This window comes from Rhinatrema bivittatum, chromosome 1 (genome assembly GCF_901001135.1).
Source record: "Rhinatrema bivittatum chromosome 1, aRhiBiv1.1, whole genome shotgun sequence".
Classification (NCBI taxonomy): domain Eukaryota; kingdom Metazoa; phylum Chordata; class Amphibia; order Gymnophiona; family Rhinatrematidae; genus Rhinatrema; species Rhinatrema bivittatum.
In genome coordinates, this window is record NC_042615.1 from 537,018,641 (window position 1) to 537,036,279 (window position 17,639).

General features: G+C 44.1%; 1 protein-coding gene across 2 annotated transcripts in view; it reads right to left on the reverse strand.

The window, feature by feature from the left end:
• Positions 1-17,639, reverse strand: part of HSDL2 (hydroxysteroid dehydrogenase like 2) — a 151,211-nt gene that overhangs the window by 127,321 nt on the left and 6,251 nt on the right. For both annotated transcript variants that reach the window (XM_029614299.1, XM_029614290.1), the window contains one exon: positions 1,001-1,164. In XM_029614299.1, coding sequence (XP_029470159.1) covers positions 1,001-1,164 — 164 coding nt within the window. The remainder of the gene's footprint in view (positions 1-1,000; positions 1,165-17,639) is intronic.

Consider the following 17,639-nt stretch of genomic DNA (forward strand, 5'->3'; position numbering starts at 1 on the left):
CCGATCCTGGCTCCTCTAAAGGTCTTGTCCCGGGGGATGAGGGGGTCGTTTGTCCGTGAAATTTCGTCTCTCTGACCTGACGCTCGACACTAACGCAGGGGTAAGGGTAGGTGGTAAATTAACAGGTTAAACACGCGGCAAAACTGCAGGTTAAAAAGGTGATAATCGGGGCGCACGTTACTGTATGGGAGGGAATAGCTAATCCTTTCGTTTACATCTCATATACATGCCGCGGGCGGAAAGGGCTACCCGTTGTTTAAAGAAGCGGTAAGGATGGGTTAAAAGGGACAGTGAATCGCGGGTTGGACTTACACGGCCAAATTGTGGGTACAAAGCGGGTTAGAAGCAGGGTAACTGCGGCCGCGCTTTACTGTATCGGCCTGAGAGAAAGCAAAAAAAACCCAAAACCCTGAAAACTGAGGAAAAAGAAGATACAGCAGTGGGGAAATCAGAGGAAGAAAACAATCCAGTAAGATGCTTTTCCCTCTAATCCAACAGTAAATGACCAAACTTGTGAGGTAACAGAGCTTCAGTCTTCAAAAAAAACTCTCTAGATCCCTCTGCCGGACCCCAGAGTGACTCAACTGTATAAACTCTATAATAAAATCTTGACAAAAGACTCAAAATTCCCAAACTCAAGCAATCTGTGGCAGCAACAAAAATGGAGAGAAACTTCCAATAGCTTTAAGCTCTCTGAGGTCACATGCTTTATCAATGAGCATCAGAAAAACAAGCAAGCATTTCTTATTTGTCTGAGTGATGACGCATTTGAATCTGTCCTGCAAGAGCTCACACCGACTTGATCCCAAGAATGCTCAGCTCCTATGAATCCAGGGAGCAGATTAATATATAAAATTAAAAGAAAAGCAAATGTGACCACCCCTACCTTCTGTATGCCTGCTGGCTCAAGGGGTGCCAATTCATTTTTGTACTGTTGAATCCAGTGTATGATCAATTCTGGAATACAAGGCCATCATCACATCACAGTCAACACACTTACTTTCCTCCGCAGCAGTATAGATTGTGCCTGGAAGTTTAGGATGGGCATGTGCTGTCTTGGCAGCAACCACCACATTTGCCCCATCCTTGGCTGCCTTCAAGGCGATTGCTTTCCCAATGCCACGGCTTGCACCAGTGATGAAGAGAGTACAGCCTGCCAGCTTCCTACAACAGGATGAAAATTAAAACAAAAAAAACACACACAAAAAAAAACAAAACAAAACCACAGATCAGTGGTGGTGGGGTTTCAACACAAACAGCTTTCATGTAACAAGGTCAAACATTGCTCTTCCTTAGTGTTCCTTTTAATTTGTCCCAGGTAAGAAAAGAACATCTATACTAATGCATACGAGTGGACCTTCTTAAAGCAAAACAGTCAAGTTTAATGGATTTCTCCTACACAGCGGTTCATTTACTTACATTATTTACCATCGACTGTAACAGAATCTCAACTTTAGCAGAAAAAAAGCTAATCAAGTTAAAATTCCTACCCAGAAATGTATAGCAATTATATGCAGTATTATTCCCCTTTCTGAAAAATAATTTTACTAGTAACTTTTCCTCTATAAATTGCAATAAAGGGGCCAGGCAGCTTCCCCCTGCTCCTGTAGGTTTTCAACTCAGTCAAAACTAGATTCGGTTGGGCTACAGTACTAGGAGCCTTCATTCACAACTATCTTGGATTTTCCCCCTATTTTATAACCCTCTTCCAACTCCCTATGCCATCACAGAGGATCCTGGCTAGCAAAGACTAAGACCAGCCACCTGGTATTGCACAATGACCATGACTCTGCCGCCTCCGAAAGCTGTGAACGCTGTCTCTGCAGTAGCCCCAGCTGGCCAAGGGAATAGAAGAACTGAGAGATTAGACTGGCTAATAAAATGGGCAACACAATAACATAGAAACGACGGCAGAAGAAGACCAAACGGCCCATCCAGTCTGCCCAGCAAGCTTTGCACTTTTTATTTTATTTTTCCTCATACTTCTATTAGTCTTGGCTCTTAGTAACCTTTTGGTTCTATTTCCCTTCCACCCCCACCATTAATGTAGAGAACAGTGTTGGAACTGCATCTAAGTGAATATCTAGCTTAATTAGTTAGGGGTTGTAGCCATCGCAATAAGCAAGATACACCCATGCTTATTTGTTAACCCAGACTATGTAATTCAGTCCTTGTTGGTTGTTGTCTGTATATAGATCCACTTTTCTTCGTTCCCCCTGCTGTTGAAGCAGAGAGCTATGCTGGATATGTATTGAAAGTGAAGTATCAGGCTTATTTGGTTTGGGGTAGTAATCACCGTAACAAGCCAGCTACTCCCCTGCTTTTTTGTGAATGCAAATCTTTTTCCACATTTCCTCTTGCCGTTGAAGCTTAGAGCATTGTTGGAGTTGCATTAACCGTGTGTATGTTTATTGAATAAGGGTATTATCTCCAGGCAGTAGCCGTCATTACCGCGAGCCACCCACTCTTCATTCATGTCCTCTAGACTTTATGGATCCACAGTGTTTATCCCATGCCCCTTTGAAGTCCTTCACAGTTCTGGCCTTCACCACTTCCTCCAGAAGGGCATTCCAGGCATCCACCACCCTCTCCGTGAAGAAATACTTCCCGACATTGGTTCTGAGTCTTCCTCCCTGGAGTTTCAAATCGTGACCCCTGGTTCTGCTGATTTTTTTCCCTGACGGAAAAGGTTTGTCATTGTCTTTGGATCATTAAAACCTTTCAAGTATCTGAAAGTCTGTATCATATCACCTCTGCTTCTCCTTTCCTCCAGGGTGTACATATTAATGGGAGATTTCAATTACCAGAGTATTCATTGAATCAACTGCATCAGGACATGTAAAGAAGGTAAAGGTTCTAGATGCCATCAATGACTGCTTCATGCAGCAGTTGGTCATGGAACCAATGAAAGGCGAAAACACATTAAATCTCATTCTCAATGGAACACAGGACCTGGTGCAAGAAATAATGTGGTCGCTCCACTTGGTAACAGTGATCATAACACAAAATCTGACAGTCACTGGAGGGTGAATACTTAAATGCTACTGCAGTAGTTTCCCTAACTATTTTCCTCATTTTTAGGCCTAGGACGGCCCAGCAGCACCTCTAGCTCTGGGTCAGTCAACATCATATTCCAAAATGGCACCAATGTAGAGATTACTTACCTGATAATCTCCTTTTCCTTAGTGTATGCAGATGGACTCAAAACAAGTGGGTATAGTGTGCTCGTGCTAGCAGTTGGAGACTGATCTGACGTCAGCACGGGTACATATACCCCCACAGGAAGTGTAGCAATTCAGTAATCTTCCTTGCAAAAGCTTTATGGATATATGTGACACTGACCGATCAATTAAATAAACAGGATTACCCTGATCAATTGATGGTAGCTGGAGACCGCCAGTGTTCTCAACCGGAAGGCGTCGACACCCAGCAGGGTGGAAGCCCTATATAAGCAAACATGGCTTATCGTGAGTCGGCGAATACCCATGTATACCAGCAGCCGGGCGGGATGCTGAGTCCATCTGCATACACTAAGGAAAAGGAGATTATCAGGTAAGTAATCTCTACATTTCCTAGCGTGTAGCAGATGGACTCAAAACAAGTGGGATGTACAAAAGCTACTCCCGGACTGGGCAGGAGGCTGCCCAAGGTCCGTTTAGGATTGCCCTCACAAATGCTGTGTCCTCCCTGGCCTGAACGTCCAGACGGTAGAATCTGGAGAAGGTATGGAGGGAGGACCACGTCGCCGCTCTCTGCCGGCGACAGCATCCTAGTTTCTGCCCAAGAGGCCGATTGCGTTCTGGTAGAGTGAGCCTTGACCTGTAGAGGTGGTGGTTTTCCTGCCTCTACGTAGGCCACCTTGATAACTTCTTTGATCCAGCAGGCGATGGTGGGCCGTGAGGCCGCTTCCCCTTGCTTCTTCCCGCTGTGAAGGACGAACAGATGGTCAGACTTTCGTACTGCTTCTGACATTTCCAAGTATCTGGACAGCAACCTGCCAATGTCGAGATGGCACAGTATTCGACCTTCTTCCGACTTCTTCAAACCTTCAGTGGTTGGCAAGGATATGGTTTGGTTGAGGTGAAATTGTGAGACTACTTTGGGTAAGAATGAAGGAATTTAGTCGTTGTAGAATTTGGAAACACGCTCAGCGAGCGTGAGGTAGCTCCAAACTGCTTTGGAGACGGAAATTACTGAATTGCTACACTTCCTGTGGGGGTATATGTACCCGTGCTGACGTCAGATCCGTCTCCAACTGCTAGCATGAGCACATTATACCCACTTGTTTTGAGTCCATCTGCTACACGCTAGGAAATCAGCCTTTGCCCTTATCATATTACGGGGCAAAGGACGGTTGGCACCATTTTGGAATATGGTGTTAACCTACCTGGAGCTAGGGGGTACTCCAGGGGGTACTTCTTTTAGGTAGGAGTCGGGGGGGTGGTGGGTAGGGGTCCAGGGGCCACTCTAGACCACTAGAGTATGTTTTTGAGTTAAGGGGGGGGGGCCAGCCTAGATCACAGGGCCTAATATTTTTGGAAGGGAGGCTTCTGCTATCAGGGAGGAGAGTGTTTTCAGCAAAGGAGAGGGACTTGGGGGGGGGGGGGGGGTGTCTGCACAGATCCTGGTGGCGATTTTTATACTTGGGGAATTTTGGGTCTATGGACCCTTTAAAATGATGGTGGCTCCATGCAAAAGAGGGCTGCCATCATGCATTTTTTGGGCCCTTGCAGCAATACTTAATCTCTCAGTTTTTCCATGAGATAAAATATTGCTAGGAATATGCCACAATATTTTTTTGGGGGAAAGGGCAAAATTTCACGAGAACGCATCTTCCCCCCTCCCGCAATAAAATATTGGTGCTTGATAAGTCTCCCTATTGGATTGCAAGTCCTCTGGGGATAGGGAAATATCTACAGTACCTGAATGTTATCTTTTGAAGTGCCTAAAAAAAGCAGACTTATTTTTCCAGGTAAAGATTTTTTGTTCTTGTTGTAACAAACCCTGTCTACCAGTCTTGCTATAAGGGATTCCCTCTACCCTACTGTGATATCAGGCTCTGCTCCATCTATTCTGAGGGAGATAATTTTGACATACCCACTGGCTCTTGTCATCCAGGAGTTGTGGGGCCCCTACCACTGATATTATCCATGCAAGGTGTGTGTGTGGGGGGGGGGGGGGGGGGGAAGAGGCTACAGAGGATACCAAGCCTTGCTGCGAGGGATTCCCTCCCTTCTACTGTGACATCGGTCTCTGTTTCCATCTGAGGGAGAGTGTTTTAACATACCCATTGACCAGAGAGGTGCAAAGTCCGTACACAACAAGTAGTGATAAGTGTTGGTCAGTTAACTTTTCCTTGGATGGTTCCAATTGCAACTCCTTGACTAGCCGTGTTTGTCTTTTGTATTATTTTATTGAATGTATTGTATTTTTAATGTTTTAATATACATATATATTCAGGTCCATATTCAGAGATAGTCCAGCTAGCAAAGTTAGCCAGATAAACGTATTCAGCTAACTTAGGAAGAACATTCAATAGTGAAACTGCACTATTGAATATAACAAGTTATTTTAAAGCCAGATGGCCAGTTTTAGGACAGCTCTTTGGCCCATAGACTTAGGCAGCTAAGTCATCCAGCTAACTCTGAATATTGGAGTTAGCCAGCTAACTCAGCTTCTCCCACTAACTTAGATGAATATGTGCCCAAATATTAAATTTAGCTGGTTAACTTCTGAGTTAGCCAGCTAAATGTTTTTGAATATGGACCTCACTGTTACCCGCATTGAACTGTTGTGAAATTGCGGACTGTAAGATTTTTAAAATAAACAAAATTCCAATAATTCATGGACTAGACATGTATGGGGATTAGAAGTTCAAAGAATCTGTGAACATCAAGCGGTGGGTGGCCATCTTGTCTCATGTTGATTATGCATCAGCCTCTTCTTGGATGTCTGTGAAATCCTTCTTAAAATTATTTTGATAAATGCACAATCTGTCAAGACGGGCCCTCTGCCCGATCAGGCTACTCACGGAGGTCCCTCTGAGCCAGTGTGGGTGGTGAATTTACTTACAATCCACCCCTCCCCCTGATTGCTGCTGTCTGTCCTTTGCCAATTCACAGCCATGACAGCAGGGACAAAAGGAGCCCGCAATGGAGCTCTTCCTCCTTCTCTGTCCCACACAGTACGCATTTCTGGCCTCTCTCGGCATGCGTCTTGCAGCTGAGGGAGAAGAATCCTGTGTTCCCACTGCTGAGGCTAAAGACACCAAACTGCTCCCTATTAGAGTCTGCCCTATAAAGACCATGGCTTTCTTAGGACTACTCCAGGGTTTGTTTGTTTGGGGGTTTTTTTTTTTTTTTTTTTTTCAAAAGGTGAGGAAGGGTTCTCCCCGGAGTCTAACTTCCTTGCCTATTCCTACTTCTCTGTTTTGTTTATAGTCCCTAGCTATCCCAGTATACCTCCCACCTAACCGGAGACAGAGAACTACTGAGGAACCTCCCAGTTATCCCAGAATATTTAGGGTGAGTGATGCAAGCAAAAAAAAAAAAAAAAAGTGGAAAAAAAAAGGTTCTCCGCCTCCACCTACTGGCAAACGGGAATCCCGCACGTGTGGACTGGTCTGCAGGACGAAAAGGAAGTCACCAGTTTTTTTTTTGTCAAAATCTTTTTTTTTTTTTTTTTTTTTAATTAGAGCGCAACACAGGTACAATCAATAACCCAAACTTAGGAAAATAGTGCACAATTGAAATCCAATATTATCAAGACGACACATTTCAAGAACGATTTCCCAAGATAGCAAGGTCAATTGTAACACCCCAGGAACTCTCCTTTTGTGGTCCTCCTGACCATGAGAAACAGATTAAACTCCAAGCATAACCCACCACCCAGTCACACCACAAACGTCCACTAACATTCCATACACTACGCACACCAACCCGGCCCCCCCGTTTGCCCTGGGAGAAACCCCTCCCATAACCAGCACTGTCCAACATTGGTAAGAAAAAACCAACATTACATGCCCTTGCAAAGTTCAGACATCCTGGTAATGTACAATGATCTCAAAGCAAGTCATTTCCAAGAGGGATGATAACCAGCAGCGGTTAAAGTAGATTGAAGGTCTGACGGCAATAGGCCATAACAAGCTGACCAACAAGACTGGTATAGCATATCCCTTTCTCTCTTACCGTCCATGGCAACCAGTCGCTCCATTTGCATTGAAAAGGCCAGCCACCCAAACCACGCCCGCAGGTTGGGCATCGTATCTGGTGTTATCCAGTCAGCTAAGATCGTACGGCATGCCAGTAATATTGCCGTATGACCAAATTTATCCAAAGATAATTTGTAAGAGGGAAGAGTTCCTCGTAAACCAGAGAGAAGTAACTTGCCCATCCAAGCAATAGACGAACCAGTGCATTGAGCTACTACTGCAAGGACCTTCATCCAAAATGGTCGCAAAACAGGGCATAGAAACAATCTATGTGCCAAAGTATCCGTCACCTGATGACATTTAACACATTTTGGGTTGGGTAACCGTCCCATCCTGCAACGACGAACATCATCGCAAAAAATGTGGTGCAAAATCTTAAATTGTAATTCCTGAAGAGAGAGATCTGGTAAGCTTTTGGGCAAAAGCTTAAAACATGAAAGAAGATAAGAAGTAGATATATCCATGGTCCACGCCTCAGTCCAGTAGCGCGTCAAAGAAGCCACATGCATCGCAGAGTGATAGGATTTACCAAACTCGCACCAACCTTTGATGGAGTTACACTTTAATGCCCTCTCAAAAAAACGCTGCATAAAGGCTGTCTCCTGACGATATGACTCCTCAGTCCAATGAAAAGATTGGAGATAATGACGGTTCTGTAAATATGCATAGAAATGTTTAGTTGTTAAGTCATATTCTCAGGCCAAAAATGCAAAATCATGTATTATTGGCGAGTCTGTAACATAGAAGCAAAAAATGAACGCTAAACCTTTCTGCAGCCATGTATCAAAAAGAAAGTAGTTGTCGCGGCCTGGAAGAAAATCCAAGTTGCCCATTAATGGCATAAAAAGAGAAGAAAGACCCGCCAGTCCTCCTCTGGACCGTATCCATCACCAGGCCTGACGACATGGTTGTACTAGAGTACGAGGGATATTTAATGTCCTATAAACCCCAGGACTAGCCCGAATCAAGTACAAAGGGGACCAAGGTGCAACCATATTGATAGCCAACCCATCCTCACAATATGCATATTCATAAAGGATCCATTCCCCCACAAATCGAAGTTGGCAGGCTGCATTGTATAACCGAACATCCGGCATCCCCTCTGAGACATCAACACCTGATAGCATAACCTCGCTTTTTACCCTGCCCAAAGAAATTTTTGAAAAGAAGACTGCAACCACTTTAACTCTCTGCTAGAAAGCCAGCAGGGCAACATATGCAATTTATAAAGAAGTTTAGGCATAAGCACCATCTTAAGAAGAGCACTTCTACCAAAAAGAGAAAGGGGCAGAGAGCACCAAGCCTTCAGTTGAGCATCCAAGTCTACCAGTGTGCTTTTTATATTCAAAGCATAAAGGTCCACAGGATCTCGAGAGATCCATACCCCCAAATATTTGTTTATTCGGAGCCCACATGAACGGGAACCCTCCCGGCCAATGTTGTTGTACCCCAGGGTCAAGAGCGAGCGCTTCTGATTTAGAAAAATTAATGGTCAGGCCCGAAATGGAGTGAAAAACATTAAAACATTGAATAATGACGGGGATGCTAGTCCGAGGTTGCCCCACAAACAACAAAATATCATCAGTGAACATTGCTAACTTCATTTGGTGATGGCCTATACGGATGCCTCGAAACTTATCCTCCAACTGCAACTTAATAGCCAGAGGTTCCAAGGCTAATACAAATAAAAGAGGGGACAAAGGGCATCCCTGGCGCACCCCACATAGAATAAGGAAAGCTTCTGACAAAGTACCGTTAATAAGTAACCTGGCACTCGGATTGGCATACAGGGCTTGCAACCAAAGATAAAAAGGAACCTGATATGCCATATGCTTGCAAAGCCCAAAATAAATAGTCCCATGAAAGGGAATCAAAAGCTTTTTCCGCATCCAAGCTTAGCACCAGGGCTTCGGTGTTAGAGTGAAAATTTAATAGGCCAATCAGGCGCCTCACATTCTTAACGCCTTGATGCCCCTTAATAAAGCCGGTTTGGTCACCGTGTATTACGGAGGGCAAAAGGAGACTCAATCTGGCCGCCAGCACTGCTGCCAATATTTTTAAGTCCCCATTTATAAGAGAGATAGGCCTATACGCGCCCACTTCCTGTAAATCCTTCCCAGGTTTGGGGAGCAACACTATAGTGGATTGATTTTCTGCGAGGGTAACCGGATTTTCCTGTACTAAGCTATTATAATATGATCGTAACGCAGGTAAAATGGGAAATTTCAAAATCTTATAAAACTCCGGCCCCAGGCCATCTGGTCCAGCCACCTTACCCAACTTGAGACCGTGTATGATGGCATGAATTTCGGAATCAGTTACAGGCATATTTAACGATAGAATCTGCGCCTCAGTAAGGTGCATCCAAGGAAGGTCAGAAAAGAAAGACTCTCTTCATGGGATAAGGCTATCCTTTTTCCCATAAAGCCCACTATAGTATTCCAGAAAACGCTCCATAATTGCTGCCGAAGTGTTTTGACTGGACCCAAACCTATCCCTAATACTCGTTATGAAAGATTTGGGTCCACGCGCCCTAACCAAACTGGCCAGCAACTTACTGGGCCGATTACCATAGCGATACAATTGATATTTATAATATCTCATAGACTTGGATGCTCGCTGAAACAAGAGCGTTTGTAAAGTTTCCCTCAGCTCGTCTACTTCACGCTTGCTAGATTCTGAAATGGCACTAATATGCCTGAGCTGTGCCTGTTTCAATTCTTCAGTTAAAGAATCGCAGCATTACGCTTCCTATTCTGGGTAGCAACATAGGGTATAATGTGTCCCCGCATTACTGCTTTACCTGCTTCCCATAAAACCCGTGGTGTGATATCAGAAGTATTATTTAGAAGCATATATTCTTCCCAACGGGTTACAAGGTAGCGAGAAAACTCCTTATCCAAGAACAGCCTGGGGGACATGCGCCAGGAAAAAGGGGGTTTAGGAGTATGTCCCAATGTTGGCGCATGATCTGATAAGGCAAAGGTGCCTATGGTAGCAGTGGTCACCCTGGGGAACAGGAATTCCGAAATCAGAAAATAATCCAAACGGGAATAGGACCCGTGAGGATGTGAAAAAAAAGTAACATCCTGCTCTCCAGGGTGCAACGCCCTCCAAATGTCCAACAGGCACAATTCATGGCATAGAAAATTAGGGCCTTTATGGATGTCATTAGGTTCTACAGATTTAGGAGGTTTGCAGTCTTCCATCTTGTCGGCTACCATATTAAAATCCCCTCCCAATCAGAAAGTTCACCAAGGATCCCCGCTAGACGGGTGAAAAACGCATGCTGATAGACATTAAGCGCATATACATTACACAAAGCCACTCTTTGCTGATTACACAATCCCTGGACTATGACATAGCGACCTTCGGGGTCATGCCATACCCGCTCAGAATGAAAAGGCAGTTGTTTATGAATGAGTATAGCCACCCCTCGTTTTCTGGACGAGTAGGAAGAGAAAAAAACACTGCCCCACCCACTCTCTTTGTAATTTGATATGTTCACTGGCTGACAAATGAGTCTCTTGAAGGAACACAACCTGCGACCCCATACGTTTAAAAGCCATAATGAGTTTCTTTCGTTTGATAGAGGAGTGCATGTCATCTACATTAAGAGATGTGCATTTTACTGTAGCTATAGCCGAAGTTACTTAAAAAACATTACCAATAGGATGCAATAAAGTAGCCATGGTGACAAAAGAAAAAAAAAATCCTGGGGCTCCCCAGCCTAAGCCCCCAGGATCATAAGAAAATAACCACCAAGGACACAGGCCATTAGCCATAAAAAACTGCCTTAGCACCAAAATGAAAGGGATGTCTCCCAGGGTTCTTTGCCCCCCCCCCCCCAATCTCAGCAGACCGAACTTCGCAACCCAAGCACACCGTTCACACCAAACATACCACAGCCATAACAACTCACATACACACATAACCCACCAAACACCTGCCCCAAGAGGTTCAGAGCCACTCCCCCCACCCCCACACCTGGAAGCAGTAAGGAAGAGGCCCCCCTCTAGGTCCCCTATGCCCCCCCCCCCCCGAATCAATAACAAAACTTTGACAATATATCAAGCAACATTAACAGCATTTTAGAATCGTGATGGAGCCACGAGGTCCCCAGTCAAGGGGGCCCCGACACTCCAGCTACACTCCAAGGCTTCGGGCATTGCAGCAAAGTCAGACTAAGTCGAGTCCCAGCTACGAAAACTAGTGACACGTCCCGTCAAACCAAGTTTAGAAAAGAGCCACATAACAAGAATCGAGATCCTCAGCCAGCCTCCCTCCGTTCCGCAAGAAAGAAGGCTTCACTACAACAAGCAGCTTTTATTCTTCCCCTGCAGTTGGCAAGGTAGCTATAAATCTGTCTGCAGCATCTCTGGAAGTGAAAAAAAGAACCTTGTTATCATGGAAGATTCGCAGCTTAGCTGGATAAAGCAGCCCAAATTTGATGCCTCACTTATGCAACTCTGTACACGCCTGGGACATGATCTTTCGTTGCGCTGCCGTCGCCGCTGAAAAATCATTAAATAGAAGTATCTTATGGCCTTGAAATTCTATGTACACCTGTTTAGAAGCTCGCATGATCTGTGTCTTATGCGCCCAGTTCAGTATTTTCGCTAGCACCGGTCTGGGCCTGTTCGCTCCGTCCCGTAAGATTCCAATTCGGTGAACCCGTTCACAGACCATCGGCGTCACAGAAAACTCCAGACCCAGTTGGCTCGGCAACCAAGATTCCACAAGTTCGGACAACCCACTGTCTTTGACTGACTCTGGGACCCCGATAATACGGATAATTGTTCCTCCGACTTCTGTCTTCTAAATCCTCAATTTTGGCCAGCAAGTCTCGTTGAGTAGCTTGTAGCTCTTCCACACTGCGCTCCGACTCGCCCAATCGGTCTCCATGGTCTGACAGAACATGCTCCGCTTCATCCAACTGTTTCGTCTGACCTTCTAGCGCTGATTGGAGGCCTGTATTTTAGTAAGGTGAAGGTCTAGGGCTGCGGTGACACAGAGATTTGAAGAAGAGCGTCTGCAGACAGCAAATCAAGAACCTTGGTGCCGGCAGGGGCCTCCACCATCTTAGCAACTGGGGTGCGGGACCGGCAGACGACACTCTTCCGTGCGCTCTGCTGTCGCATCGCCCCCTGTCCGAACTGTGAGGGCTCCCTTGGGCAACAGTACGGCCATCAAGTGAGAAATGTACACTAATGAGATATCTGAGAGAAAAAGTTCCAAATTACCAACGAGATGCAACAGTGAAGTCTGGGAGTGCAATGTGAGATATCTGAGAAAGAGTTCCAACTAATCAAGAACAGGCAACAACGAATTCTGGCAATGTAGCAGGGTTTAGCTGAGAAAAAAAAAAGAGTTCCAAGTAGCCAACGGATTGCACCTGCAAAGCTGGGAGTACAGGCAACCACCACCCTTAGAGCAGTAGCCTTTCAAGGCCAGGTTTCAAATCGGAGCTGGACAGAGAACTTCCAGGGAGCACTAAATGACTCAGTCCAGCTGTGCTCCACAGCTGCCCAGAGGGCAGCAGTACCCGGGCTAATGTGCAATAGAGACAGTCTCAGGGATCCAGACCCTGCTCCCCAGCATGCTCATTTACAGTACCTCGGGGAAATAGGGCCATCTCGGCCCACCAGCAGTCCTTGCAAGTGGCACCACACCACGTCTCCCCCAGACACACTGGCAGGTCCTCCGACCCTCCGCATGATAGTCCTGGGTCTCCGTTGAAAAAAATGCCGCTGGGCCACGTCGGCACAGCTAGGAAGCGAGCGGGCCGCGCAGCATGCAGCTGCCATCTTGGCCGCACCGCTACAGCTCCGATCCCCGAATGAATCCGCCGGCATCCGGCGCCTAAAAGCTTAAAAACGACAGCCTCGGGGTCCCATCGATCGCCAAGGGTCCCCGAAGCAAAGGCTGTGCGAATCGCGTCGATCCGAGGGTTATCAAGGGGGGGGGGGGGGGGGGGGAGGACCCGCGGAGCTCAGATTTCCTCCGTCTGTCTCGGTGACGTCATCACCGGAAGTCACCAGTTCTATGTGACTTACGGACTTTCCTGAAATGTGTTTCTGGCTTGCTTGTTTATTGCTTTACTTGTTGCTGACTTGTGTAGGACATCATAAAAAAAAATTATTTATAAAGTACAAAGAAGTAGAGGAAAGTCAATTTTAACACAAAGGGAAGATGAGAGTTTTGGAGCATGCTCTAATAATTTCTTCCTTGATTCAATGTGGGATAACATTTTTACACTACCACAGCTATATTGTTTTACTGAGGGAAATTAGTATACAATGCACAGTACATTTAAAAACTGCATGCAGTAAAGACACCAGCTTTTTCAGGCCACAATGTTTCTGGTCTGGAGACAAACAGATCTAAAATCTTCCAACATGTAGCAGATAGCTGTATAGGAAATTGCTTTTAATTTAGTGATGCATGTTCATCAGTTAGCATGATTGTAATTGCATGTCTCTGAAATGAGAATGGCATTCAGACTCCCAACTTCTGAAAAAAAGCCCAATATTAAGGGTGCATAGCTTGTCATGTCAAATGACAAGTTGGTATTTATCAAATATTTATTAGACCAACTTTTTTTTAGAAAATGTCCAAGAGGGATTGGAATTTTCTATGATCAAATGCATGTGAACAGGAAATTAAACAGCTTAAAAGTCAGTTAATTAAATAAGTGTGCTCATACATGTTGGGAGAGGGGGGTTCATGACCAGATAAGACAATGTGTACTAATACATATAAAATATACATATAGTCATCAATACTATGATATTACTAGAAAAGCTAACACAGGATAACTTCTGTAGAGAAGAACAAACAATATTGAATAGGACAGTGTTTCTCAACCTGGTCCTGAAGCTTCTTGAAGAACATAATGAAAATGCACAACAAATTTATAATGTGTCACAACCACAATCATTGCAGATATCTAGAAAACCAGTCCTACTAGGCGAGGCTCCAGGACCAGGTTGGAAGACACATTAGCGAGCATAAGTATTAAAAATCATTTGGACATCTCCTGAGACATCATGCTGTCAAGGCTAGGGAAGCTCTGGTGAATCCAGTGGTGATACACTGGTGTTGAGGAGTTACATAGAAGAATGATTAGCCAGTACAGGAACCACCTCTGCGGACATAACTGGAAATGAAAATAAAAACTTAATTTTCCAAAAAATTGAACATTCAGCTTAAAAAAAAAAAAGCACAAAAAAAATGGAAGTTTTTTTTTTTATGAAAACAAGACATTTAGAATACAAAATGAATTGTGGACTATCATCAAAAAACAACAGTTAAGGAATTTTTATTGGTGAATGTTACTTCTGGGACATTCCATGTCAAGTGGACCAATTTAGAAAGTCATCCACTCTCGACCGCCTTCAAATTGAAGGAAAATTTGTGCGGATGTTTACTAGGGCCTCAAACAAAACTATGCAAAAATTTTGAGCTGGATCTCTGTCGGTTCAAGAGCTAGAAGCAGCTGAATGAAGGTCACTCAGAGAAGAGTACTCTGCTCCACACAACACAAAATGGCCACTTTGGCTGGGTACTGCAGCCAAACAACCCCGGTTAGGAGCCTGAACTTTTGTGGATTATTACAACCTCTGGTGCCAAGTTCCTATGGAAAGTTTGGAACCTAGTATGAACTTTTTTTTTTGGGCTAGTTAAGTACGTGAAAAATTTTACAAAAAAAAATTTAAGGCCTACTTTGCCTCCTCATTGCTCCTGATGTATACTTCAATTCAGGTCATAACTGGACCAGTAGTTATGGCCTATGCCATACATTTAGGATTTCCACTAGGAGGGTTTGCAGACAACCGGAAGTAAAGATATAGTTACATTAAGACATGATGTCACCTTGTTATTTATTTTTATACACCGATATTCACCCAAGGGTATCACATCGGTTTACATAATTACCAGTGAGATGGCGTGATTACAGGTCACACTATCTTTACATTGAGATGATGAAACTACAGAGAATTATAGTATTGTCAAGAAAAGAATTGTCACATTTTAGAAACAAGACAGCTTATTTTCGTGACAGTAGAATAGCTACCGATTAAGTGTCTTCATTGTAGGATATGTGTGGGTTGGGGATTTGTTTGGTAGTGGTCATTGGAGATTTCTTAAATATCTGTGATGAGGGTTCCTTTCTGGGATTTGCAGGTAGTTTGTTTCGTAGTGCAGGTCCTGCTATTGAGATTGCTCGTTCTCGTGTTGAAGTGCGTTGGGTCTGTTTGTTGGAGGGAATGGAAAGTAGTCCGGAGTTGTTGGATCGTAGGTTTCTTTGGGAGGTGTATGGGAGAAGGGTGTCCTTTAGCCAGTCTGTTTTTTCGTTGTTAAGGGATTTGTGTATTAGTGTAAGGGTTTTGTATTGGATTCTGTGGGTTATGGGGAGCCAGTGGAGGTCTTTTAGTGTGGGGGTGATGTGTGTGGAGCGCTTGCTGTTTGTGAGGGAACTGGCTGCTGCATTTTGGAGTAGATGGAGGGATTTAAGGGTGGAGGTTGGGAGCCCAAGGAGGATGGAGTTGCAGTAGTCGAGTTTGGAGAAGATGAGGGCTTGGAGTGCAGATCGATAATCTTGACTGAGTAGTAGGGGTTTGATTTTTTTTTTGAGGATGTGTAATTTGAAATAGCCTACTTTTATTATAGTGTTGATGTAGGTTTTCAGGTTGAGTTCGGAGTCTAGGGTGACGCCGAGGTTTCTTGCACTTGGGATGAGAAGGTTTGTACTTTGCAAGGATGCGTAGTCTTGAATGTTCCATGCTAGTGGTTTGTTAGAGATGTGAAAGATTTCAGTTTTTGTATGATTGAGGGTGAGTGCTATTTGGGATAGGAGTTTTTGTATTTGGGTTAGTATGGAGTTCCATTGTAGCAGGGTGTTCTGTATGTTTCCTTTCATGGGGATAAGAATCTGGACATCATCGGCGTAAATGAAGTATTGGAGGCCCAGGATAGCGAGGAGTTTGGAAAAGTGGGAGCATGTAGATGTTGAAAAGGGTGGAGGAGAGAGAAGAACCTTAAGGGACTCCGTTATGCAAATGTTTGCCAATTATTTTGGGTGCACATCTCTGAGCAGTTTTTAAATTGTTTTTTTTTTCTAATGTCATTTGAAATAGCTTCTTTTTTGCTACAAAAGTCACCCTGTTTTGTCTTGGATCCAACCTTGCTTTGGCCAGAATTACAGTCCTAAAAAACAAGCATCATTTGTATGTGTGATTGCACTATGTTAAAAAAGAGCCATCTTTGGCACCCAACTGTGAAACATGCAAATGCTAGAGATGTGAAATTTTACAATGCAGCTCAGTTTGCTATGCTTACCACACTGTTAGCTTTTGACACATTTGTTTAGATATATTTTCATAAATTAGTCAAAGTTAGTACAAAACTTTCTATGATGATTAGTTACCTTGCATTGGTCAGTGGTGGCTGAGCCACTGCCAATTCAGCAAAATTGACAACCTCTTCACCAAGGGACCAATCCAGCTTTTAAGCACAAATCAAGAAAAAACGCAAGACACTACGTACCTGCAGATTTCACAAAAACTCACTTATTCTTTTTTCCGCCCTTGAATATGCTTTTGAATTGTTAATAACCTGGATTAAATAATTAAATAATGAAATTAACGGAACAGTTTTGCCCAAGAGAAAAGAATGTATTTTGTTTTTATGAGCAGGCAAAACAGGCCTTGGATGAGAAACAGAAGTAGTGTGTGTAGAGAACTGCATCCAGCGCAAGGCCTAGCTAACACGGAATGGGGGGAGTGTACCAAGATAACTGTACTTTGACATCATTAATTTAGGTAAAGGTTCCCACTCCAAATAAGGGAGCCATCCCAAAACAAAAGAGAAAAAACGTTGTAGCAATATTAGTATATAAGGATGTAATGTATAGCTTAGAAACTGAGAAGGCTTTGGTAATACGTCACGGTTAGACGCTCCAAGCCACTCCCATGAAACTTGTATCTTTCCTGTATTCTTCTTCTGGCTTCTTTGCTTTCTATAATAAAAAGTATTATTGAGAAATATAAAGGCTGTGAGTGTTTTCTATAACAAGCCAGCCAGCGCAGCGAAACCCCTAAGTGCCAGGAGCCTCCAGCAGTAAATTAGGAACTTCTTGTGAGGTAAGAAAGGTAACAACTAGAAAAGTCCCAGCCCCGGAGGTGAGGCAGGTAGGGAACTTGGAAGTCGCCGAGACAGCCGCCCTCGGGACTTCAACAGAATGTCCCATCAATATATGACAAAGTGGCTTGTAAACTAGAGAAATTACTTACCTGATAATTTCGTTTTCTTTAGTGTAGACAGATGGACTCAGGACCAATGGGTATTGTACTCTCCTGATAGATGGGAGTCTGAGTCAGATTTCAAAGCAGACATCACTCTACATAATACCCGTGCAGGTAGCTTA